At 34.9% G+C, this 26569-nt stretch overlaps 1 protein-coding gene across 1 annotated transcript; it reads left to right on the forward strand.

The window, feature by feature from the left end:
- The first annotated feature begins 21982 nt into the window (after nt 1-21982).
- LOC106627202 (uncharacterized) lies at nt 21983-22733 on the forward strand. The gene is made up of 4 exons (XM_070109128.1): nt 21983-22042; nt 22110-22268; nt 22338-22502; nt 22578-22733. Exons 1-4 carry the CDS (start codon nt 21983-21985, stop codon nt 22731-22733), a joined length of 540 nt encoding a protein of 179 aa, XP_069965229.1.
- The last annotated feature ends 3836 nt before the right edge of the window (nt 22734-26569 follow it).

Raw genomic sequence — 26569 nt, forward strand, 5'->3', positions numbered from 1 at the left:
TTCAGGCAGCCAGGAACCGCTTTCGTACCACGTTTACTCTAGCGGACGCTATTACTGCTGTGGAACAGAGTATCGAAGAAGACCCGAGTGAGTCCATACACCATCGCGCGCAACTATTGGAGCTGTACTTTTGCCCATTATGGAAGATTTCGCAGAAGGATCTTGATTTTCGAGCTTAAAAAATCCAAGTCGTGCAAGAATTGAAGTGCGTAGCACGTTTGGTGAGTGTGCCCTAAACGAGATGACCACCGATTATGATTTCGAGTTATAATTTTTTTAATTATATATCCGACGAAACAATCAGTTTATTGAAGGAAACTCTGTAGAGTTATATGAGGTCGCTTGTCTTCGTCGATAAGTCCGAGACGATTGACAAATTGGAAGAAAATATTGGGCACTAATTGTTGCAAAAAGTGTTCTAAATTTAGAAAGCTCGGCTGGAATATTTTTGAGTTAGCCGCGGCAGTTACTTGTCTTTACAATAAAGTTAAATTCTTGGTCATAACATACATTTATTATAACGTGTCTAAAAAACACCCTAAAAAGGACCCGAAACTTCGTGTCAACATTAGTGTATCTTGAGATTACACAAAATGTCAATAAATACCACTTCAATATCAACTAGAGTAAAAAACGCGAACTTCACATAAACTATCAGAATTATGACAGGGTTACCATCCATCGTCACGAACACTTCATTATATTTCAACCCAGCAATCGCCTATCTAAATCTTTATAACGAAATATGTACCACTGAGCGGCCCGCAAACTACAAAAAACATTTAGAAACTGAATATTTTTTTCAAACTCATCTTTTGAAAGCCGTTAGACATCTTTATTGTGCGCATAAACAAAACCGCTGACATAATTCAATTATGCTAATTACTTGCTTAGATGACCGCAAATTAAGCAAGCCTCATAGTTTAAAGTTCGCTTCAATTTGCAATAACGTTGCACACATTTACGCCTCTGCATGCATGTATGTGTGTGCGTGCATTATCACAAAAGCCACAACGAGATTACCGTTAAGCAGCTGCTGCGGCCGGCGTCTACCGACTAATATCTTATTGTTCGCTTCGCTCTGTGTTTTCACAATCTACGCCGCCGTAATGCTGTTTATGACGACTAATCGTGCGGCTGATGGTGGCGATTGCCGCCGACGTGATGATGGCTTACCAAGTTTGGCGTCGCCTATACGTTGGCGCATAATGATTCGCCACCATCGGCAATATGGCGTATGTGGTGGTAGCTACACAACGGAGTCGTGTGAGCGTGGCGGGGTTTTGGTTTTTGTCTTCATCAGAAGTGCCATATGATAATGGGCATAGGTAGATTATCATCAAGCTGTAGCAGGGCCTCTTAAGCGGTCTAAAATACTGTGTGGTGGAATGCATACGAAATTTGCAGAAAATTTGTGCAAAATGAAAAAATATGCCGAGTAAAAGTAAGAATCATTGATTATTTTCAAACACTGTGAGCATTTCTTGTAGCACTCTTCAAGATAACAATTTTGTTCTCGCGTACATTTCTTCGTTGTTTCCTTTTTCTGTTGAGTTTTTGCTTAGAAGTCACGCACGCTGTTATTGTTTTTCATGTTTAAATTTTTGCTCGGTTTCATTTAAGTAGTTTATGGCAAACGTTTAGTGTCATTTGCATATTTAAGTTGATGCACTCAAGTCTTATCAGACATTACTTTGAATGTTGTCTTTTATTACTGCTCCGCTGCTATATAAGTAATTTGTAGCGGAATTTAAAAATCGAAAAAAGTGGATCTTTAAATTGCTCTTGTTGTTTGAAAATTTTCATTTTCGGTGGAGAGAGCCGTATGAACTTATGGGTTTAGCTTCATCGATAAAGAAGAGACTATTCATCCAAAACCAGAATGAATGCGGACTTATGTTTGGCAAAAAACCGTGCACCCGTCAGCATTTCCGGTTGTTTTTCGCGCATCTCTGGATTTTTTTCTAACGTTACAACAACAACGTTAGCCTTATATGTACCGTTCACCATAAATGTTTGCTGTTTTGTTTTCTATTTGTAAAGTATTAAAATACTCTATTTGGTTTGGTTTATTTCGTGATATCCACTTAAATAGTAGTGAGTCGTTTTGCCTTCAGCCATAAACAACGGTTTTTTTTTAATAAGCTGAGTCGATTTAGCCAAGTTTGTCTGTATGTCTATATGTCAATAAGTCCCTCAGTTTTTGAGTTATTGATTTTAAGCTTTGCACACGTCCTTTTCTACTCAAGAAGCTGCTCATCTGTCGTAACCGCCGATATATTTTTGATTTGAAAAAATATCTTTGCGAAATTTGTCAAGTATTATTGTCTAAGGTATGGCTATGTTGCATCAGGCTTAATTGTTGCTGGAAGATCTGCTAGAGCATTGTTTGTAATTTAAAAAAAAGGGTGTTGGGTTTGTAAGGTTTATTAATTTGTTTATAGGTCGAAGAGGTCCTCAGAATAGCTTATAATATTCGAAGAAATTGTAAAATTGGGAACTAAAACATATAGCTGTCATTTAAACTGACCGATCTAAGTCAAGTTCTTGTATGAAGCAACTTGAAAGTTCAAAGATAACTTGTGTTAATACTTTTTATTGGATCAAATTCCAAATTGCTGATGTAATAAATCTAATAAAAGTAATAAATATAATGAAGAAGTAGGAACAAATAAATGAATCCTGCATTTTTAATATGTGTACTCAAGGCCAACACACGTACATTGATTCACATCCCCAATCCGCTAAACTTATATAGCTAAGAAATTGCCAAAATAAACGAAATACAGTTACACTAAGCACACTTGCTGGGAAATTTCATTGCCAGTTCAGTTCAAATAAATAGTCAGCACTTTCTGCGGAAATTCATCACGCACTGAACAAACAAAAAAACAAACCAAAAAATAAATAAAAGAAATACATAAACTGTTCATTATTGGCGCTGTTGCAGTTGCAGTTGAAAATATTATCCCCTTACAAATGGTATATGCAAGAGCACTTCCCACGCAATGCCCTTACATCCTTACACGCCACGTGGCATTGTGTTTGAGCAACAGCGTAGGAATACCAGCGCCAATGGGAGCATTTTAACACGCGCCTCCGCAGCCTTGTCATTCTTCTTATTGCTCTCGTACGAGTTCTCATTTCGTTTTCGGAACAGCTACATGCTTTCACCACTATCGTTGTTGTATGTTGTTGTATGTTGTTGTATTTTGTACATACATAATTTTTGGCATTGGCGGAGAGCTTGCTGTGCAACCTTGAACCTTTAACCATGCGCTAGCTGTGATATTAAGGTGTTTAGGGTTTAGAGAAATGATTGGAATTTAGTTGAGTTGTAAGAGCAGTCATTTAGCGTACAAACATATAGCAATGTCGTAACGGTTTCATATGCGAATGTGGTTTACAAGGTAGTTTTTCAGTGAAATCTAATTTATTTTTCTATTTGGTGAAATAATAGTTACGAGTATATTGTTTCGAGAAAGAGCGTATTATTTTTTTTTTTTAGAAACTTGTCAGTTTTAAGAAAGGCTAGTTTAATTTAAACAATGGTATCAATACCTAATAAAGGTTACACATTCTTGTATTGAAAACTAAGAACGAGTGAAAATTATAGCAGAGCAGATACTCAACTCCTAACTCCTCTTATGAGTAATTGGTGCTAAAATATATGTCAAACTTGTCATACAAGAAACCGTAGTTCCGAAAAGTATTATTTCGATTTAATATCATCCGGTTAAAATTGAAAATATTTCTATTAATAAAACGTTATTTATACGAATGTAAATACATTCTCATGAAAGGGTGTAGGAAAGTGTTTATGTCTATCAGCCGTTGAAAATACTTCTCTGAAATTTTGCTCGGTTGTAACTTAAACTCACCAGCCATCAAGTGGTTGACTGGATCGAGTCTTCTTATTGCCTTACAGAGACCGAGCGATTTCCTCATATTTTGAGTTATCTGGTGTAAGGGGTTATATCAATGTGCGAATTTCAAAACATCAATTTTTTGTTTACATAAATATCGAATGTATATTTACTTGAAAATATTCTCCAGAAATTTTAAGGTAATCCGACAAATAGTTTCCGAGGTATGAGCGTATTTTTAACTCCCTTCCCGAAACTTTAAAAGCGTTTTTCTCGAAACACTGTTTTTACAGTATTCAAGCAGAATTGTTTCAAAACCGCTGAGTTGGCTTGAAAGTTTGACACGGTATTTTGAGTCATATTTGTCAGGTAATGATGGTATAAATTGCCTCATCTCACTATCTGTATTTATCTATAGTAGTAATATATTTTTTTGGTTTTGGGTTTAAGCAGTCTTGTTTAACTTTTTTCCGGATTCCACCTGGCGATCGGCTACGGAAACAAGGATTCTAAAATTATTAAAAATTAATCACCGATTATTTAGGCATATGAAATTGTGGAAATGCACGTTTCTCAATTATTTTAGTAAATAAAATGCGTCTTCAAAAAAAATTCACGAAAAAATAGGTTTCTTCTGATTTTTAAGTGTATATACCTATATCAGATCAAAGCTGCTTGAACTAAGTAAGCCGCTATCTGAAATACTACTCCTAACATTTAATCGCACGTTTGTCTCAAATCTAATGACAAATACGACAAAACAAAAGTCATCGCAAAATCCATTTAGAGCAACTTCATTAGCAAGCCGTTCGAATAAATCGACTTGAAGGTGGCATTGGAACGCAAATAAAAAAAAAAAAACTTTTCTCCATTTTGTGCTAAGCGTCTGAAATTTCGAAATAACTAAAACAATACTCCTGCTTCGTACATAGTGGCAACTCCTTCGTACGCAATTGCAACAAGAGACAGCAATGATTGATTGTACATGCATAGATAAGATGCAGGCAATGAGAGTTGCCATGGTAAATGATACGGCAGGCGGTGGAGCGCATAGTTGCCACAGCGCAGGCAGCCGTTAGTTACAGTAGAGATTCCGCAAGTCAGCAGCCAGCAAAAGTAATGCAGCGTAGCAGCAAAAAGCAACGGCACAGCACATACCGTACCATGAGTAGTATATGCTCTCATACTGCCTTTGCAGTTGCAACTTATTTACACCAGAATACACTTCTGCTTCATGCACTTCACCAGTTATCCGGCATTCTACGCTACAACAATAAAGTAATGCAATAATCAAGAGTGTAACTGTAGCATTGATATTGCTCGGCGCTAGATTTAAACTTTTACTTTTTTCACTTGGGCGAAATCTGCAGTGCTGTGCGGCGCTGTGTCACCCTTCTGGCAAGCATTTTAGCGCCATCATTGTTGCTTGACGTTGCCACTGACATTAAGCGTAAGTGTGACCATGATTAATGGCGTGTTTCATTTGACATTTTAACAAAGTGTTGGATATTTTCCGCTTGCATTTACTATGCTCACATACTCACATACTGTGAAATAGAGTGTATTTTCCACTCTCCGCTCACGTTCTGCAATTGACTGGTTTGGTAGTCGTTGGCTTGCAGCGTCAGGCAGAGAGTAGAAGTCGGGCTTAAACGCAAATGCGCTTAGACACACTGTTGACAAGTTAGTAACTAACATTATGTTTGATTGCGTTTGAATATATGTGTATGTTATTGTGTTGAGTATTAGTACATACGTAAACATATATACAAATATCTTTTTGTATACCATATAAAAGCATAATATTATAGGGTTTCGATACACTTTTGATGTTCCGAAATCGAGAAAAATTATAATTTAAAAACATTTAATTTCTTTTTTATTTTTAGAACTATTTAGATGGTTATAGAAGCCCGAATTTCAGACATTTTTACACGCTTGATAAGGAAATATTGTCATCATCGATTTCCTGTCATTTGTATATTAATATTTCAAAAGTTTATCAAAAAAACCCAAGGCACAAATTTTAATTTCAGAAAGTTACACTTACAGAAGTAAATAAGCAAAAAGAGCATGCCAATCCTATCATGATTTCCACTTTTGGTCATCTAAAAAAAAAACATCGAAAATATACATATTTTTAGAAAATTTCAAACTTTTCCAAATTTTAAAAATAATACAAATTAATTTTTAGCCATAAAGCGTATATAAAAAAAATGCATGCCAAATATCAAGTAAATTGGTTGTTTAAAACTTGAGATTTTCGACAAACGCTTAGAAAATAGTTTTTTCCAGAAAAATGTATTCAAAATTTAAAGTTAAGTCTAAGCCGACTGAGTTGCCACGGCAATAAAATAATTAAAATTTGAAAAGTATTTTTTAAGAGATATTCATTTATAAAAAACTCAGCTTGGAAAAGCTTACAAGCCTAGATTACACTACAATGATTCTGTAAATCCTGAATGAGTGATTGTATCATTGATATTTACAGAATTTCACTCCTTAATCTAACTTATATTCAACCATGGATATCGCTTAAATTTGCAACAACATCAAAAATTTTGGAAACAAAATTGAGAAAATATGGGTTAATTATGAAAACCAGTTTTGTTTTCCAATATTACAATAATTTCTATGCTGATCATTATATGATTCCATTTGTAGTAACCAATTTCTAAACTTGAGTTTTTCAGCTACCAAATATTCTTAATCTCCTTGTCTATCGATGAAGATTTTATGAGTTTCAAAACAAGATTGACATGACTGGTGATTGACACTTGAACTTTGTCTGTTTTTTGTTCGTAAATTCTTTAGTCAATGGCGTTGTCAGGGTGGAGGATGAAGAATTTTTCTGAATTTGGGTCAACTGGTTACAAAAAGTCGATAATATGGGTAATATCGTAATATTTTATCACTATGAATATTATAATATTCGTATACATTTCGATTGCAGCAATGCCTCTAATATTAAAATATAAAAGAGAATCTTACAGAATGTGGGGAAAACGGCCTAGTATATAGTCTCAATATTCCAACTTTTCGTCGAGAAAACCTTATATTTTCTATACCAAACAATTCCTGTGAGGAAATCTTAAAAAATTAGTCGTAAAATATCTGTTACTATCACTAAGAAATCAGAGACGTGAACGCTGTTTTCAAAGTCGCTGAGCTAAAGTTTTCAAAAACGTATTTTCAGATATTTATATATTTCAGGTAATCATCGATGGCATACGATTTTTGACAATAATTTCATTCTTTACTCGACTCTGAAGTGTAAGTTTTTTTTAAATTGATTTTTTAGGGAAGCCGTCATTTTATCAAAAAAAAATTTGATTAGTCCTTCGAGCATTACCAGTATTCATCTATAGAATTAATAAATAGTCTTTTGGGCTTTTGGTTTTTAGATCATTTTGGCAGAAAAATCTTGTTTACCGCCAGATATCATGTTTAGAGGTCCACCAGGAGATCGGCTATGGGATCACACGAAGCCAAAAATGAGTCACCGATTATTAATGTACACTAAATGCTTTAAATCCAATTTTTTTATATGTATTTATTAAATAATATGCTTCTTCAAAAAAAAAAATAACAAAAAATGCGTTACAAGTGGACATAACCCCTTAGCTAATCCCCCAAAGCAAATACACCAGTTTATTACTCATCACCAAGTTCTAATTATGAACTTAATTATGCTAGTGCTAAAAAGTATGAAATGCGAACAATTATTATGCACCGATGATTAATGATCACAGCGTGGACACTGCGCATTGCCATGAGAAAGAAGTCCTCTCATTTATTTGCCCGAAGCCCCAATCAAATAGTTAACAAAGAAATTAAGCAAACAAGTATTTAGGCTAAGTCGCTTAACGTCAATCAGACAGGAGAAAAACCCCAAAATGAGTAGCTTGGAATTACATGCAAATAGTTAGTAGACTACAGATGACTGCGGGTGACCACCTCAGCTGCAAAAGTGGGATTACAAAAGCCAAAGCAAATATCTGTTACTTATGTAGCTACTTACGCTGACCAACAAAGAGTAGTCCCTTGCAAGTCTACACACAATTTTGATAAATTCACAGCGGCAACTGAGCAGCTTGCTGATGTGCTGTTGCTGGTTTTTGCTGATGAAAGATACAACTTCCAGCTGTCAAGCTACTAAATAGGCTAATGCAGGTTTGAGTGATGAAGGCGGTGAAAAGCATGAAAAATGTGAAAAATATGGGCGGTCAACAAAGTAAATTCTATTTTCTAGGGATGTCAGTGTGGCAAGTTGATTGGCACTAGTTACATATTATACTTGTATGTATAATGTTTGTAGTGAATGTGTGCTTAACTTTTTTTGGTGGCTTCTTGCTGGTTATACTGTGGCACTGCTTTTTGGGTTTGTCGCTTTTTTTTTAGGCGCTCACTTTGACACAAATTTTTGTCTCATAAATCAAAAATGTACTTAAGTCAAGCACGCATACATATTTGTATATATTTATATATGTATGCACATGCCCTCGCACATACGTATATACATACTTAACTGCATTGTGTTGTCGCTCACCATGTTATCGCGCACGCAGACAGACGTTAATGTTGGCGCAAATACCATTTGATTGGCATTTCAATTTCGGAATTTTGTTCCAAAGCGGCGCATGACTTTTCAGTACTTAAGAAAATATGAATATTTTCGTTGTTAAATAGCCTGAGTGAATTTTAAATCAGTTGAGAAATACAAGCTCATACACATCGTCACCTAAATTGCAATATCACGTAGCATCACTGTTTATAAGTTGACAAAAGAAGAAAAAAAAACGATACAAAATTGAAGTATATATACAAAAAACAATAACAACAAAAATTAAACAAAAAAAATCTAATTTCGGTTACACCTTTACAGATAAAGAAGTTTCGATACAAGAACTTGATTTAGATCGTTCAGTTTGCATGACAGCTATATGATATAGTGGTTCAAATTGAATAATTTGTTTGTCGATTGTATCGTTGCCCTGGACAATAATTAGTGCCGAGTTTAGTGTAGATATCTTGTCAAGCAAAAAAGTTTTCCATAAAAACACTTGATTTTAATCGTTCAGTTTGTGTTGAAAGTATATGCTATAGTGGTCGGATCTAAACAATTTCTTTGGAAATTGCACCATTTTCTTAGACAATAACCCATGCCAAATTTCTTGATGATATCTCGTTAAATGAAGCATAAAAGTAAATTATTCTATATATGCTATAGTGGTCCAAAATCGGTGGTTCAGAAAAATAAGCAGCTCCTTGATATGACAAACTGGACGGACATGGCTAAACCGACTTCGCCCGTTATGCTGATAATTTATTTACGAGTATATTTTATATTTGAGAGGGTTTCCGACGAACTTTGTGGCAAACGCTCAGTTCAGTGTGTAATTAAATTTTTAAAAATTTTACCTTAAATTTTAAATAATTTATTAGTAGCGTAGTCCTTGAGTGTTGTGATAAATTCAGATTTTCTAACCTATTTAACCAAGTTGATACTATTGAAGAATTGAGGCAGCTATGATAAAACGATCTCGCAGAAAAGTAAAAAATAAATTAAGTAAGCAAAAACCATTCATATGTACCACTCTAATGCTCATACTTCAATGCATGTATTACTTTTGTCGCTTACTTGTTCGCCTGTAAAGCTATAATTAAAATCTGATTTCGCCAGAGTTATTCTAGTCGATTAGATTTTCACTTTGTTTTTGTAGACATTGGCCTGGTAAAAGTGCTTTAATGATGCTCCCAATTTTGACGGCCTGATTGCCAATTACTTGTCACCGTACGCAGCAGCTGTCACCTCGTCCATAGTTAGTTAGCTATTGCCAGCTTGTGAGCTATAACTGTTTATCTCTCTCCGACCATCGGCATGCTGTTAAATCCAACTGCTTGCCAATCTGTTTGTCACGCTCGAGTTACAGTTTGAAGATTATTGATGATATTCGATAATCATGTGCTCACTTACAAGCATATGTATGTAACTGTATATATAAACTTATATATTATATTATACATATGGGCTTTTCTCTCATCACATTCGGTAGATTGCAAACGCTTTCTTTTTCGAATTCACTTCAACATTTCAACTCTCTTCCATTTATACGATCTGCCTCCATTCGCTCGCGTCAACATTTTTTGGTGGAAAATTTCCAGATTTCGCGTTAAACTGTAATTTTCCATTCACTTGCGTGAGCAGACAGCACACCGTGACAACGCGATGCTGTTTGTGTCAGCGCTGACGCGAACGCGCCTTCCGAGCCATTTCAAGCGCTCGCTGTGCCAAACTAAAAATGTGCATGCTTAGACAAATGCAAAATATATAGAGCTCTATAGATGTACTGACATGCCCGGCGTAGTTATGGCTCGGATGGCTTTGATCGGCGCTGCTTGGCTGCTCATGCTGTTTGATTTATGCGCCAATTGTAACCCAATATAATATGCGTCGGTTTGCATTGCCTTGTTTGCCTCGATATTCGGCTCAGCTCGGCGTATTTGGAACATTCAAATACTTCTTTATTCGGCGCGTGGTGTTTGCCATTCACCTGTGCTTCTTCGCATAAGCCACATGTTTTTTGTTTTGGCACGTTACTGCTGTCGTTATGTCAAGTAGGTCGATACTTGATATGCTGCAATGCTAATGTCAAAATGATTTAAGGGAATCCCATAAGCTGTGTACAAGCGAGCAGCTGCGTTTTTGAAATATGCTGGTAATGAGCATACGATACTTGTTTTTGTTTTTGGATCAGCAATGTTAGTTGTTCTTGTTTTTTGTTTTTCAACTTTGAGATTTTATTACTATTAGATTTTCATATAATTCTCACATCGCATGCTTTAAAGTGTTTCATTTTGTTCTATGATGCTAAGGTATTAAATACTTGGGTTCACTTAGTTTCGCAAATTAGAGTTAATCTTCCTTTGAATTTTATTTCAAGTTTGCACTATTTTTCTCTCTTTCAAGTACAATAGGTTAAAAGCATTCTTCAAAAGCGAAATAAAACTTTTATATATATTTTATTGTATATGTATAAACTTATTTTTTTTTTTCAAAATTGTCTATCCATTCTGCAATAAATTGAATTTTGAAGCACAATCAAAAAGTCTCCTTATGACGCAAATTAATTCACAACGGAAGCGTAAATTCGAACTGGCCCAGTAATATCTTTCTCAGACTTCAGGAGAAGAGAGCGACCTTAAGCGAAAGACAGAATTATTTTCGTTAAGACAACAATAACTTTTCAGCCACTCTGTTATTTCTCTCGCATGCAGTCTGAGAGAGTCTCAGAAATTGTTTCTTGTTGCACATTTAAATATGATGCTCTTTAAAACTGTTATTAGGAGGCTCCCTAGTAATCTAGTCGTAAGCGGCTGGACTTAAGTTAACAGTGAGATTTTTATCTTTTGCGAAAAATTCTAAGTGTTCACTGGTTTAGTTTAAAACAGTCTTGAAAAATAAAGTTGCTGTATAATTTGTTAATTTTTACACATATGTATAGTAGCGGGGATACAAATTGTACATAATTATGACATTGACATTTCGGTCAAGAGAGCCGAATTTGAAAATGTAAAAAGCATTTATGGTCTTCATACTGTAACAGTCAATAAAGGGCAATATTGGTTTCGTCGATTCCTTTGAAGTAATTTTGATGTCAAAGACGCTTCATCCAACGATAGCCAGTTGTCGAAAATCTTGATAAAATTATAGAAATCGTCGAGTCCAACCATTATGTAAGCTATGTTTAGATTACCTATTAGTAAAATATTGCATAAAAACTATTTGGAATTATTTAAATAAGGCTGAATACAAAAAAAAAAAAATTCAGTTTATGGGTGCCACATGAGTGAACGCAAAAAATCTCATGGACAAAATTTCCATCTGCGAATTACTGCTGAATCGCAACAAAATCGATAAATTTCGGAAGTGGTTGGTTACTAGTAAAGAAAAATGGGTCACTTAAGACAACATTAACCAAAAGCTGTTGTAGTCGAATCGCGATGAGCCGGCGCAAACGGTGACCAAACCACCGGATTGATGGTCTAGAAGGTTTTGCTATGTATTTGATGAGATATACGGGTAATTATATAGCTGCACCCGGCCAAACTCTTAATTCGGATCTGCAAAATTAGACTATCTAAAGTAAGTAGTCACCCGGAAGCAGCCAGCTTTGACCAATAGAAGAGTAATTGTTTCCATCAGTACAACACCAGACCATACACCTCGATAGTGAGCTGCCAGAAGCTTCGAATGTTTATTTGCAAGGTCCTTAAGCATATTTGTGGAAGAACCTTATTTTCAATGAAGTTTTTCTTCGAAATGTCGCAACTGATCATGTGGCACTTATAACCATGCCCAAGCGCACACATATTTGAAAACGGTACTTATATTTAGATTTCATTTTTATGTCAACATTTGCAAAAAGTATACCAATAAATTTGTTCGGTACAATCACACATTCGAACCCTTTCGAATTTCATTCAATAATTTAAAATAAATTTTCGTAACCATATTTGGCAAGCAACATCACAAGTGATTTCGTGTTTTTGGTGGTGGCGTTGTGTGTGTGTGTGTGGCAGCGATTTGGCCATAGAAAGCGCCGTCAAGTCAGTGACTTCACATGCCATTTTAGACCATTTGCTCGAGTTGAGCGCTCAATTTATTCAAATGAATTTAATGAATGTCGTCGTCTGCTAGTAATTAATGTGATTTATGCTGACGGGTCATAAATACTAACTGTTCGTCGTACACACAACTCAAGCGACAGGGCACTCCTTTAACAGCAGTAGCTAAAACAGCAACACAAGTAACAGCAACAAGAGCAAAAACCACAGCGACAGTAGCAGCAAACGCCAGAGAACTTTGATTTGGAGAGTGGCGGCAGCTGCTGGCGTTCATCCTTCAGAATAGCTCTGGCAGTGCTTGTATAAAATAAATCACAAGTAGTGGAATCATCCAAGTACTCAGTATATAAACTTTATACAGATATTTATGTTTGTATGTGTTTGTTTCGCCGCTTGTTGTCTGTCTGATAACCAAAATACGAGACAACAGCGGCAAGCCGAATAGGCAAACAACGCTGACAGCCAAGTTGTTGCAAACAAGCGAACGAGTTAGCCTTCGTTACTGTCAATTACAAGCGGTCTCCGCTTTGTTGTTGTATTGCACACAAAAGCGGCAAATTAACAGCAGCCCGTCTATTTATTTATGCGCTTACAAGCAGTGAATGAGTGAAATTAAATGCTCGTTGACTCATTGGTATGTTAGCGATCTAATTGGTTGACTTGTTAGTTGTAGATGTTGCTTTAACTTTGTTGCTGTGCCAGCCACTGTCAACTGTGGTGTTGGGGAGTTTCCTTAAAAGCCATCGATGGGTAAATTTGTTGTACTAGTACTAAACATTACCTCGAACATGTGTGAGGAGATAATTAGGAAGCTTTAGTTATATTAAAATGTTTGATTTATAGAAATACTATATATCCGTAACAGCGATATAGTGAGAGAGTGAATTTCAGATATTCAACTTATATGATTTGCACTACATATTAAAAAAAAAAATTGTATGCCACGAAGAACTAATCGCTGAGTTTTTGAGATATTGATCTGTAATTTTGCACGCGTCCGTTTCTCCATAAGAAGCTGCTCATTTGTCGGAACCGCCGATATCGGAGCGCTAAAGGGTATAGCTACCATACCAACTGATCAATCAAACCGAGCCATTGAATAGAAAACTTTGTTATATGGCAAGATATCACGAAATTTGGCATAGACTATTGTCAAAAGCAACGGTACAATTTCTGGAATTGCCACAACTAAATGTTTTGCTTGTTTTCTCGATTTTGTAAAGGAAAATTTTTAAGCTAAATTTTTCATTGTATTATCTTCCCTAAAAATACTACTCCTTTGGGTATTAAAAGTCAACTGAAAATATTGGCAGATCACTTTTATCTTTGAAGAAAGAAAGGTGTCGCAAAATCGACGAATTCGTTAATATTGATATTCGCTTATTGATATACGCTTATTTATGTAACTCTTAGACGATATTTTAAAATTTTTACATTTTTTTAAATTTCAAAATAAAACTTTTGAATATGACAGTCGGAACAAATTATTGAAAATTTAACACAATTACAATTAACAAAAAAAAAAAAAATTTATATAAATAAGACAATTTTATTGAAAAAATTTACCTCTTTTTTGTAAGATTATAACTATACTGTTCTTAATTTTATATTAATTTAAATCATTTTTTTTTATTTTGCTTTAGCAAGTATTCATTGTTGAAAATGCTGATTATTAAATTTATTATAATATTATATATTTGACAGTCGGTGGTTTTAAAACATTTTTTTCAATCGAGTATTTGGAAACAGAAATTTAAAAATTACTGTTAATTAATTGTGGCAAAAATTAAAGAAGGCTTTTAAGAAAACCAAAAAAAAATTTATGAAAATAGTGCATTTCTACACATTTCCAACGCCAAAAATTTACAATATTTGGATGAAGCACAGATTCAACGCGCCTTTATAAAATCTTCGATGCACGTCAGTTTAATTATCTCAATGTAAATTAATTCAAATAAAATGTTTATTTGAATAATCCGCTTCAAGGTAATTGTTTGACCACAAAACATAAAATGTTTAAGAAATGCGCTAACTCAAAGCCAGCGTGACCTTCATAATATAATAAAATAATAAATTAATTGCCTGCAATGTAAAATATATTACGTATACGCCGTGTATGGGTTGAGGAGCAGGCAAAGAAAATGTGAGGGGGTAAATCAAACAAGCGAAGCTGCAGCGCCTTTGAAGCACAATTTCCGGCTGCAATTAGGAACTACTCTTTGAGATAGGCCACGGACATACTAACAAAAGCATTTAAAGGTAAAGAAATAAATTTAAAAGCAATGATAAATGCGGTGATCACTTAAGAAAGCAGTCGGCAAAAATAAAATAATTTCAAATAAATGTTTACAAATTCGTTTCGAGCGCTTAACAAACTGCAGTCAAAGTTTTATTTTTGCGTTGCGCAAATTGCTGTTGTTGTTGTTGTATGCGCTTAATTTCTGCACAAAACATAACTCAGCCGCAGCAACTGCAGTTTCACCTCGATTCTCATTGAACGATCCGACCAGCCATTTTTCGATGAGCTGTTTGGAAAGCATTTATTTAACTTTGCGCTAAGTACATGCCAATTAATTGCTTTCAACATTTCGGCATTTAATTATTTGCTCTTTAACATTTCTCCATTGAACGTTGCATAACGCTTGGCGGTCAGCACTGGTTGGCCATATAGACGCCGGGCTGTTTGGGCGCTTGGTTGCCTCGCTTAAGTGTTTTTTGCTTTTTCCCGCTCAAGTTTGAACTCCAACTCCTGCTCACACACACATATACTCATAAATTAATGTATGAGCATAAGTGCTGTGAGCAACGCCATTGCTCTTCGCCGTGCTGCCAAATTCATGGAACTTTTGCAATAATTCTTTATTAATTTTCGATTTATTTCAATCAGTGCGCAATTAAATTCGACTCTGCCATGAAGTGCGCTCTTAATATAAGTGAGAGCAGCAGCTCTAGTAACAGCACTATAAGTTTGTATACAATACATATTTATATGTAAGCATATATTTGTATATATAATATATTACAGTATACATATATGATTACCATGATACAGCTCGCAATGCCCACACGAGTATTTAAATCAAATACGAGTATGTTGGTGAGAGCACGTGAGCTATCATGCTGCGCATGCTAAATGTAAATTACATAAAGACTGAGAATAATATTTGCTTTTATTGTTGCCTTTGACTGTTATAAAATGCACAAAGCGAAAGAAGTTAAATACAATACTCGGAAATGAAACAACTCCACAGTTTTAAAGGCATTCTCGTGAAATTTTCGAAATAAGTTTATGTTTTAATAACTGTCCGAATTGAACGGTAAGAATAACTTTTGTTATGTCGGAAATTAGTTCGTGTCTTTTTTGTGGACAAATACAATCGATTTTTTTTTTTAAATTACCATAAAATAAAAGCTAGGTCAAAAGGACTGAAGAGTGTTTAGAGCTATTAGGTTTTCAGAAGTGCAGTATAAAGTCATCTGAGTGGATCGAAAAGTCGCAACAGTCAACTCTAAAATGTATAATGTTATAATAACGAGGAATTGTATATAGTATTCCGAATAATTTGAAGATAAAGAAGAATTATGAGGCATATGCCACTACTGAAATCAAAACTGCATGAATTAAGCATCAAAATTGCTTCGGCAGCCACCATATGCCGTCTCCAGATCTGAGTCGCAGGAATATTCGCTTATTCTCTTTTAAAATCTCCAAAGAATACTCGCTGAATAGATATTTTGCTACTATAAAGAGATAATCTTCCTGATTAGGTAGGTAGAGTGGATGTCTGATGACGCACGTAGGCTTTAAAGAGGCCAATTATGAAACCACTAGGACTAAAATCCGCTCACTCTATTATGTCCTCTCTTAACCACCCTGCGCTCCTGATGAAGTACAAAAGTAACCTCCGAGACATCTTCAAAAACCTCTCGACTAATATACAAAGCTTTGCATTCGCTTAGAAGATTTCTATAGTATCTTCTTCTTCTACCTCCTGACAGCTTCCACAACAGTCCCAGGCTGCTCGCATGTCTGCCAATTAAACAGTGACCTGCAAGCACTCTTACTAGAATTCTTATGCCATTCATTTTGGATTTTAATAGTCGGCATGTGCGGACCCTTTTCCCTTCATGCCACGTTTGTTTGCTTGTTGAGCAAGTTAGGGATTGACTCCGCCGAGACTCTGCTATATCTATACCATTTTTGTCGAATAAATATCTACAAGTAGCCAGAGGGGTATATATATTTCATCTTTATCGGTGTCTAATTAAAGGGTGCTGCCTGCTCTGGCTAGTGCATCTGCCTCACAGTTACTGGGAATATTACTATGTCCTGTAAAGCATTGCAGATTTATCGTGAAATAGGTTGTTGGATCCTTTAAGAGATCCAGGCATTCTTTCAATATCTATGATGATACCTTAAGAGACTTTAGCGACTTCAAAACCGCCTGTCTATCTGTATATATAAATATATTTTTTGTTGTGTGTGCACTCTTTGTCAGAACACGTAAGATTTCTTTCATTGCTGTGATTTCCATCTGGTAGTCGAAAAGCGATTATGGTATCTAAATTGGTTGAAAAGAAACTACCTCCCACTCGATTATCCAGTTAGATCGTCAAAGTTAAAACCAAACTTTTTTTAAAGTAGCTTCCGATGGCAATTATCATTTTGAATAATTTTCACCCAAAGAGTCATCGAGCAAACTTTTGTCTTTGAATATTGTTCAATTCTCACTTCAGCTAGTTCTACGATACCGGATTTTACCCATATTTTTATCTGGACAAGAGCTGTTATATCGGCAATCTAGCGCTGTTTGGTACGGTAATTAATAAGTAGCAAGTAGCACCAATTTTTCTACTACCTAATTTCCGCCACGATATTTAAAGGGCTACAGCCTTGTAAATTTGCATTTTTCTTGTTGAGTTGAATCCGTTTTTTGCACACGCATTGGTGTGAGTTGTCGTAAAGTAGCCAGCTAGCTCGTGCCACATTTGAGTTGCACCTTGTTTGATTGCCCAAATTATTTTGCGTCTCTTTTTGCTTTTGAATTGCCAGCAATTTAAAGTGAAATTCACACAAACGGAAAAGTAGTAAATAAAAGTAAATTTACTTTTTTCACGACACAAACACCGAAAAAGAACGGAGCCAAATAATAAGGGGACGTTGAAAAAGTTAGCACAGCTATTCGCCGGTAACTGCTGTCCATTATTTTCAAATTGGTTTCTTATGCAAAATAGTCGAAGTATGTCTTTCTAAAGAAATGTGTGTGTGTGTGTGCGTTAGTGGCCTTGTGTTTCTAAGTGAGAGTGAGTATGAGTACGCGTTAGTACCGCCATTCAAGTCAAATTCAAATGAAGTGCCTAATGCGTTAAAGCAATAACAACTAAGGTAAGAATAGCAACAACAACAATCATAGCAACAACAACAAAAATCATAACAACAACAAGCAAAAGCACTAACTACATTTTCGACAAAAGGTTTCTAAGCTGTCCTCAAGGAATACGCCGAATTCTATTGCCGGTGGCCATAGGTAAGCTAAGCTTAGACGAATGATTGTAATAATACCGCAATAACGGGCTATGTATGTGTGCGTGAATATATGTGAGTAAGTAGTGAAAGGCGTATTAAAGCGAGACGAGGTGAGAAGTAATAATACCCGCTACCTTGGACTGAGTGGCAAATAAAGAAGCTGTCTATGTGCTGTGCTTAAGGCACTTTTGGCAAGAATGAAGGACCGGATTTTGCTATTGTCGCATTAAATCTAAATTTATGGTTGCGGTAAAAATGCGTTTTCTTTACATACACCTCTATATATATATATATATATATATATATATATATACATATATTTGCATATGTGTGTTTGTGTATGCAAATGAAAGGCAGCCTTGTGACCTTATCGTGCATACAATGCGCTGAGCAATTTATACGCGCATGCAGCGGTAAAGTACGGTGAACTGAGCTGCACGTAAGTGTTGCCATTCATTTACACATTCGAGAACTTGCAACCTCGCTCGCACATGACCCTACATACATGTGTATGTGCGTATGTAAATCTAGATATGTAAAGCGACCTGATATGCGGCCGCTTGCGCGCTGTGGGCACAGTGAGTTTTATTCTTCAATCTACATGCATACTCGCGTATGTGTGCATGTGTGTGCGTGTGTGGATCGCTTCGTATGCCATTCATAACACCTTCCGCCTATTGTGTGCCGAAATTAAATTGCTCTGACCTGTGCTATAAATTTCCGAAATAACTGGCGCGATTTTTGCCGCACATTCACCACCACCAATACAATCAAACCTGTACAAACCGGCACAACACATTGACACATTCGCTACTCGCACTTCAAATGTTTGGTGTATGTGTGAGAGTTTGCGTGTGTGTGAATTTTTCGTGTCCACTTTTTCCCTGGCTTCATTTACATGTTCGCCGTTGACCTTTGTCAGGCCTGCGCTCACACTCGAACTTCACCTACCATTGGCCACAAAACTGTTTGATATTTGCATGGAATACGACTTGCAAGGTAGAGGAGGGACAATGTGTGAAATGCCCTTGTTGAGCACTCGTTGTGGTTAAAAATTAAAAACATTGGAGATTTACTGCGCTTGAATAAAAAATAGATATATTTTACTCTGTGCGCTTTTTGAGATTTCTATTGATGAAATGGCTATAAGGGCAATCAAGTATAAGTGCAATATTAGCACGACAATGCCACAACCGCAATTTATTACAACTTTATTCGCGTTTGATGTTAGAAGAAAAATGTACGTTGGTTTTATGTGAGTTTGTAATTGATACTCATTCTAATTCGGGTAAAACTGGAAGCTGGGCCGAGTCCTTGCTTATTTTATTGGCAATATTTCAGTTATAAATGTTGTTTCGTTACTTGAAAGGGTAGTTCGAAAGCATGCCTAACCTCAACCGACCACGCTTTATCAATCGTTCGGCTCATACAATCCTAAGCTGCCTGAACTTCATAGCTGTCTAATTTCATTTAGTAGCTTAGATACATAGAAAGCCATGGAATATATGTCGTCTCAACCCGGTGAGGGCTGCACCTTTTGCGGAACTATTATTCTTACTTTTTTTCACGCTTTATGGACAGATCGAATCAGTGGTCCATATTTCTTCAAAAATTAAGCCGTACATAGTGTTATAGTCAATGGGGAATGATGTATAGCCATGATAAATGACTTTTTAGTGACTGAATTGGAGGACGTTGACATGGGTGATCTTTGGTTCCAACATGGCAGCGCTACATGGCATTCTGCCAATGAAACAGTCAATTTATTGGACGAAACTTCTGGTGAGCGCATTACCCCTCGTCGTGGGTCTGTGGCGTGTCCTCAATTATCGTGCGATTTACCACCGCTGGAGTATTTTTTGTGCTTTTATGGGAAGTTGCTTGTCTGCCCAGATGAGCCCGAGACGATCGTTGCCTTGGAAAATAATGTCCGGCGCTTTATTAGTTCAAAAAGTGTTCGAAAATTGGGCCTCTCGGCTGGAATTTATTCCAACCAGCCGCGGTGGTGATTTTTCCGAATTCCTTTTTAAACCATAATGGCAAACCCTTTTATTTATAATAAACCTAAATTCTTGGTTATAGCATTAAATTATATGAGTTTTATTTCCTCTTGAAAATCTCATTTCTAAAAAAAATGTCTGCATCAAAATGTTACATAACAATTCCGATATGGCTCTGCTGTGCTTGGAGCGGCAACGGGAGCAATTAACGTTCTTCGAACAATTAAAGACTGCTCTCTATTCGCAGTTTTAATAGTATTTCTCAAATATATATCCTGGCTTAGGTAATTGTCTTAGTTATTATATTGTTATAGGTATTTCCTCCATATAAACATGTGTAATCGTAGAAAAACCTAAAGCCAGCAATGAAATAATCTACAAACAAACTCGATTGACCGTTGCAGCGTGAGTCATGCAGTCAATCTCACATTCATACTCAATAGCATTTATCTGAATATTGCTTCATAACAGTAAATACTTTTGCGAATTACTGTTTAACATTTCTCACAATTTCCAGCTCAATTCTCGTAAATGAAAACTTTCTCAACTCGTTTGCCGAAATTACGAGCGCCTGGAGAGCAATCGACCGAAATGAAGTTATTGATATTTAACGTCAATCTTACGACGATATTTTGCTTGCTTGCCTTCCTTCCTTCATTCAGCGTTCACCATTATTATTTTGCTGAATATATTTGCAATTTAACTTTTCACAAGCAAGCACTGCAGTGTTATCTTACAAGGATAAGTGCGCTTACAGGGTGTTATGTAAACGAGTTTGCGCCTGTATATTCACAAACTTACAGTTATTTTAGTAGGAACTATGAATTTCAATAGTTATTATAAATGTGCGAGTGCTGTTTGAAGGCTTAAGTTATTTTAGTTTGAGCAACATTTTTTTTTTGCCGTATCTGAGTACCCTACATTCAGCAAAAATATCATGGTGGATTTATGAATATGAAATCAAAATTCAATAAAGAGCTTGTCCAATCGTGGCCTAAAACAAGTGCATGGAAAATACATTGAGCGTTGGCATGTTTGTTTTGGCTCAAATTGAGCCTATTTTGAAGCCGATAATAATAAGTTTTAATAGTATTTAAATAGTGCGGGTGAAATTTTATCGGATGGTACTCCCTTGTAGCGTCATTAAGGGTGTGCAAAAATAATATAATCAGCGGTAAATTTCAAAGTAAGCTATTGATCGCTATTTAAATAAAATTACTTATATTATTTTCATAGAGAAAATCTTCATCATTTGTATTTTTCTTCAGTAACCTCAATGACAACTAAAAGTGACCATTAACCTTGTGTCTACGACATGCTATTGAAAGACCCTGTACTCAAAAAATAAATGGCTTGATAATTGTTTTGAGTAATATTTCAATGGGGAAATATTCTAAATTCTTTTATTGTAATAAAGTAGAAAGTCAGACATTTACGTTTTATTCCAATCCAAGATTCGATTTACTTTATACTTTATTTTAGATACTTTTAGTTGCGCTTATAAGATAATTTTGTAAGCTATAAGGGAATTTCTTACATATACTTGCTTAGTCCAAATACTCGAAACTGCAGCGATTCAAGCGCAATATCGAATTTAAATATGTTATAGTTGTTGATTTAGCTCGATAAGTAAAAAAAACACTCGATATAAATCGCAAGCAAAACTACAAAATGTATAAAAATACACATACCTTAATGTAATTAAAAATGTAATTTGAGCGGCTAACATAAATACAAAATTGTATGTCTGAATAATTGAATTCTAAATACCATTTAACCACAATTGTGATTTCAATATGCAAAATCTAAGTTAGAACGGTCGTGAGCACAAAAATCAATTAAAAACCAGTTTTGTATTCAAATTTCCATGACCACCAAACAAATTATAGCATAATGAGCGTATATTATAATATTTTGTTATAAAGCAATGCTCTACTTTTTCAGCTGCTGATGCGTTCGAAATGTCACGAAATCTCTTGGCTGTTTATAGAAATTTCGCAATTTTATATCTTTGCGCTTTGGTTAGTTGAAAAAGATAACTCAATAAATATTACATAATTAAACACCAAGTGTGTTTTGTTTTTTAAGGTGCATGCAAAAGTTGATTTTACAAACATAAAATGTGAAGCCGTGGATGAGGCCTACAACTCAATTAAATACTGTTATATTCGGGCAGTAAATCGCACTTACAAATATTTGTCGGTGGCTAATTATTTCCACTCGAATGAGCCGAAAAATAATTTATCAGTAAGTAGTGTGAAACAGGAGATTCTCCATTTATGTTGTTAATATTTTTCCACTTATTTTTATCCTTAGGTTAATGTTGCTACGCTAAAACGCGCCAATGGTTATAAGCCCTTCCTCTATAATGTCACAGTGGATGTCTGCAAATTTCTTCGCACCGGTGGCAATAACCTGCTGCGTTTCTTATATAGTCTCTTTCACAAATACTCCAATATCAATCACACTTGCTCTTATACCGTACGTTCAATTTGGCACTACGTTTCATAGTTTTTAAATTGACATTTTAATTTTTTGTTTGTTTTAATTCACCAGCATGACATTGAGTTAAGCATGTTGCCGATAAGTCATATCGATAATTTGATGACTAATGTGCTACCAGTTCCAAAAGGCGATTACCAACTCGTAGCATCATGGTACACCTACAATGTTTTGCGCACTGTGGTTAGGGTTTATGTAACACTGTCTTAGAGGGGAATTTTTTTTAAAGAATTCTTTAATGCTCATGAATGGTATTATACTAAATATGTATACGTACGTACATTAAAATATTATACACCGGCAAAAAAATTAAATTTGTGTAATAATGTTCTCCTCATTAAAGTGGTTAATATGATAAAGTGGTAACTGGATAGCAAATTTAGAGTAGAAATATAATTAGTAGTGTTATGTTAGAAATAACTATATAATAGAGCATATATATTTGATTTCAGTTACTAAAGATTTAACTTGTTGTACCACTTGTTTCTAAATATGTTTGAAAAATTACTTATAATCGTATAATAACGTAAATGCAGGGTCCTACAGTTGTTTTTAGTCTTATTAGTAAGTAATCAGTTTTCGCTTTGATAATGATAAGCACGCCTAGAATCATATTTCTCATTTCTTGGAAATAACTGCAAGGCCAATAATACACTCAGCATATACAGGGCTGCACTTGGTTTTATTAAAAAAGGCATTCTGAAATGTTACAAAGGGAATTAATTTTTCATTTCGCTCTTTCAAAGTCTGTGTATACAAGATTATTGTGTTGTACTCTAACCTACATACCTATATATATGCATGTATTGTGTGCCTTTATAATATAAGCACCCATGAAAATAAGTTCTTAGAGGTTTTTCTAGCCTCATTAGTAAGTAATTTGTGTTCAATTTGATAATGGTAAGCTTGTCTTGAATCCGTAATAAAAGTCAATCACAATTAGTATCGTTAATTGTCTAATTATTGTTGCTCTTTTGCTTAGCTCTACCCGGTGCATGTTCCTTTTATTATCGTAGAAATCAATTAAAATAACGTTTTCGATTTTTACATATATTTCTATTGTGCTAACTACTGATAAAGTAAATGAGTTTAAAATTATCATGAAAATGTATAAATAAATTATTTTTTTTTATGTACACTAGGCTCGATTTTCATGCATTAGCATTTACGGTTTGTCTAAACTAGAAACATGTGACACCGAATGAAAAAGCATCAATATTCATTGACTAAAAAAAATATGCAAAAAAACAAATTTTTGACGAGAATTCAAACCTGATCAACGTTTCAACCATTCACGCTATATTATGCGTTACAATTTTGCTTGGCTCTGTGTTTTGGTGAAGAGGATGTTGCTGTTCTCATGATGCTTGGAATTTTCGTTGTAATTTACACACAAGTGCACATTTGTATAGCGTTTGTTAGCCGATCGCGGAGAGTGTACCTCCATATGTATGTAGAGAGCTGTATTGCGACATGTGACAAGCGAAAAATGGACGTGAGCATTTGAGGTGATATATAAAAAGTTTCAATTCAAAAATAACTAATGAAACTTGGTGCGCGTATTGCTTGATACATTGTGGCGGTTTGGAACCAAAAACTTTTACATATAGCTAAGACGGCAAATAGAATAAACAAATTCAATTAAGCAGTGGAGTTCACAGTGGATAGGGACATCACTGGTTTTGGTTACTGAATCACCTCTTAGTTAATATTATTAACAAAAATCTGATTAAGTAGCAAAAAAATTGTGTGGCTTTCGTTCGTCTGTTAAGCAGCATACGTTAATTGAAGAGCATAGTACTCTCTCGTTGGTGCTTAAAAACTTCTCTTGTCTCTCATCATGTAGCTTTTATTATATGGCGCAAATGTTTTAAAAATGAAAACTTTCGATGAGTAGCTTTAAAAAAATTTGAGAAAAATTACAAAAGATTTATGAACTATTGCCCGTAAAACCGTAAATAGCTTATAAGTTGAAAAATTGCATTCAACAGACTCATTTGCTCTTATCACCATAGTTATTTAAGTTAGTATTAAATGAAGGTTGTAAATATATTTGTTCAGAAATGGACTACAAAACAGCCCGATTTTATTTCGAAAGAAACTAGCTGAGTTGGATCCACACCTTTAATATCCTCAAATACTCATACGCAGAGTATGTCTTGTATAATATCATGTCAGTTATAGCAGTAATATTAAAGTATTGTTTTTAATATGCAATTTGAACGATGAAAATTATCTAGTACCACATTTGCAATTATGTATGTCCGTCGGTTGGACAAAAAACTAAAAACAAACAAAAAAAATTAAAAAATAAAAACTCGTTTATTTCACAATCCCAGTGGACCTTTAAAATTATTTTATATTCCGAGAAAGCGCCGACTAAACAAAGTAATTGGCATACTTTCATTTGAATTTCTTTACCACTTTACAGCCATTAAAGCGTCTTCGGCTTTATTGCTTTACGCCAGAGTTACTTTTTGTTTGCAAATATAATAATATTACATAAATGTGCGCTGAGTTGGCTGCGCGATGATTACAAAGCGCTCACCCTCTGCAGCCAAAAGTTTAAGGCCTCTTTTTGTGGTAATCGTATTTGATTCCATAGCACAAAAAAAAAAAAAATGTGCCTCAAATTAACTTGCCGGTGGCAAAAGCAAGTATTTAAAATATTTTTAACAGTTTTGTGCTTATACTCAGGCAAAGTGTATAAAAATTCACAAAGAAAATTAATAAAATCATATTAGCAACCCGAAATTCAAATTAGTTCCTGTGAATACTGAGATATTGCTTTTAATTAGGATTAGGCGAAATCAGTGATTGTTAACAAATGTAAATATATATTGTAGGCTTAAATTTGGTGTAGGCAGTAAAATGTTATGTTTTGCCTTTGAATATATGCACTGAATGTTGTGAAAGCTATAAGGTAGCTTTTTATTAAGCTCTTAAGTATTTCGTTTTCGCTTGGCCAATTATCCATTTGTCGTGTCTAATAGCCTGACAAGCTTGGCGTTGAGTGTAAAAGTTTCTTTGATTCTGCTATTTCTGCTTTGCTTGTTAAAATATTAAGCCAACTATGCTTTTGAGACGCATTTATTTACAAAAAAAAACAGAGTGGGTAGTCTTGTAGAAATAGTATGTATACTTACCTATCAGCAGTGAATGTTTTACATTGTTTATGCTGAAGCACAACCTTATCTATTATATAAATATGAATAATTACATAATAATGGCTAAGGTAATATGATTAATTTAGCAGTCGCAGTCATTTTCCGCCCTCCTTTAACCGTTCTCAAAAAAACAAAGGACTAACTTTTAGCGTTAAAGTCGAAGAGAGCAGAATTTGTTACAATGGTTTGATGCTGCTCAAGTTTTGAGTAAAACTAAATTTTGTTTGGGATATCTGAATACAGTATAAATCGGTCATAGAATTATTATAATATTTATAAAAACAACTTAAGAATAACAGTATAAAAAAATTAGGCAATAACAAGTAAGTAAGAGCTAAGTATGGGTGTAACCGAACATTTATACACTCGTAATTTTCAAAAATCAAAGCCGTGTCATATTTTAAGGTGTTGACATGGCTTTTTATTGGAAAATTTTGCAAAATAAAATCAATATTCAGCAAATTCGACAAAATTATGAGTTGATCACAATGATATTTGGTATCTATATCTATACTCGTACCTATAGTTTTAGAACCATATAACCACTTAGTGCAATATATCTATAGCTGTCTTCGATATGCCGGGGGTTACTCTCCAGTGAATCGAACAAACTATACCAGATGCTTAAACAAACGGGCAGCACTTGTGGTACAACCTTGTGTTAACATGTCTTCTGACGCAGGCGCAATAGTCCTATGAATCTTTCTTGGTGAAGAAATTATTTTTTTGCGTTAAAAATTGTATTTTAATTTGTTATTTTAACCATTTACAATAGTAAAACTGATCTAAACTATTCAAAAAAAAAACTTGGTAGCACCGAAGAGAGCCTCTATACCATATAATGAGGTATCCGCATACTCATTTGCACGGATTCAACTC

This window comes from Bactrocera oleae, chromosome 4 (genome assembly GCF_042242935.1).
Source record: "Bactrocera oleae isolate idBacOlea1 chromosome 4, idBacOlea1, whole genome shotgun sequence".
Lineage (NCBI taxonomy): Eukaryota > Metazoa > Arthropoda > Insecta > Diptera > Tephritidae > Bactrocera > Bactrocera oleae.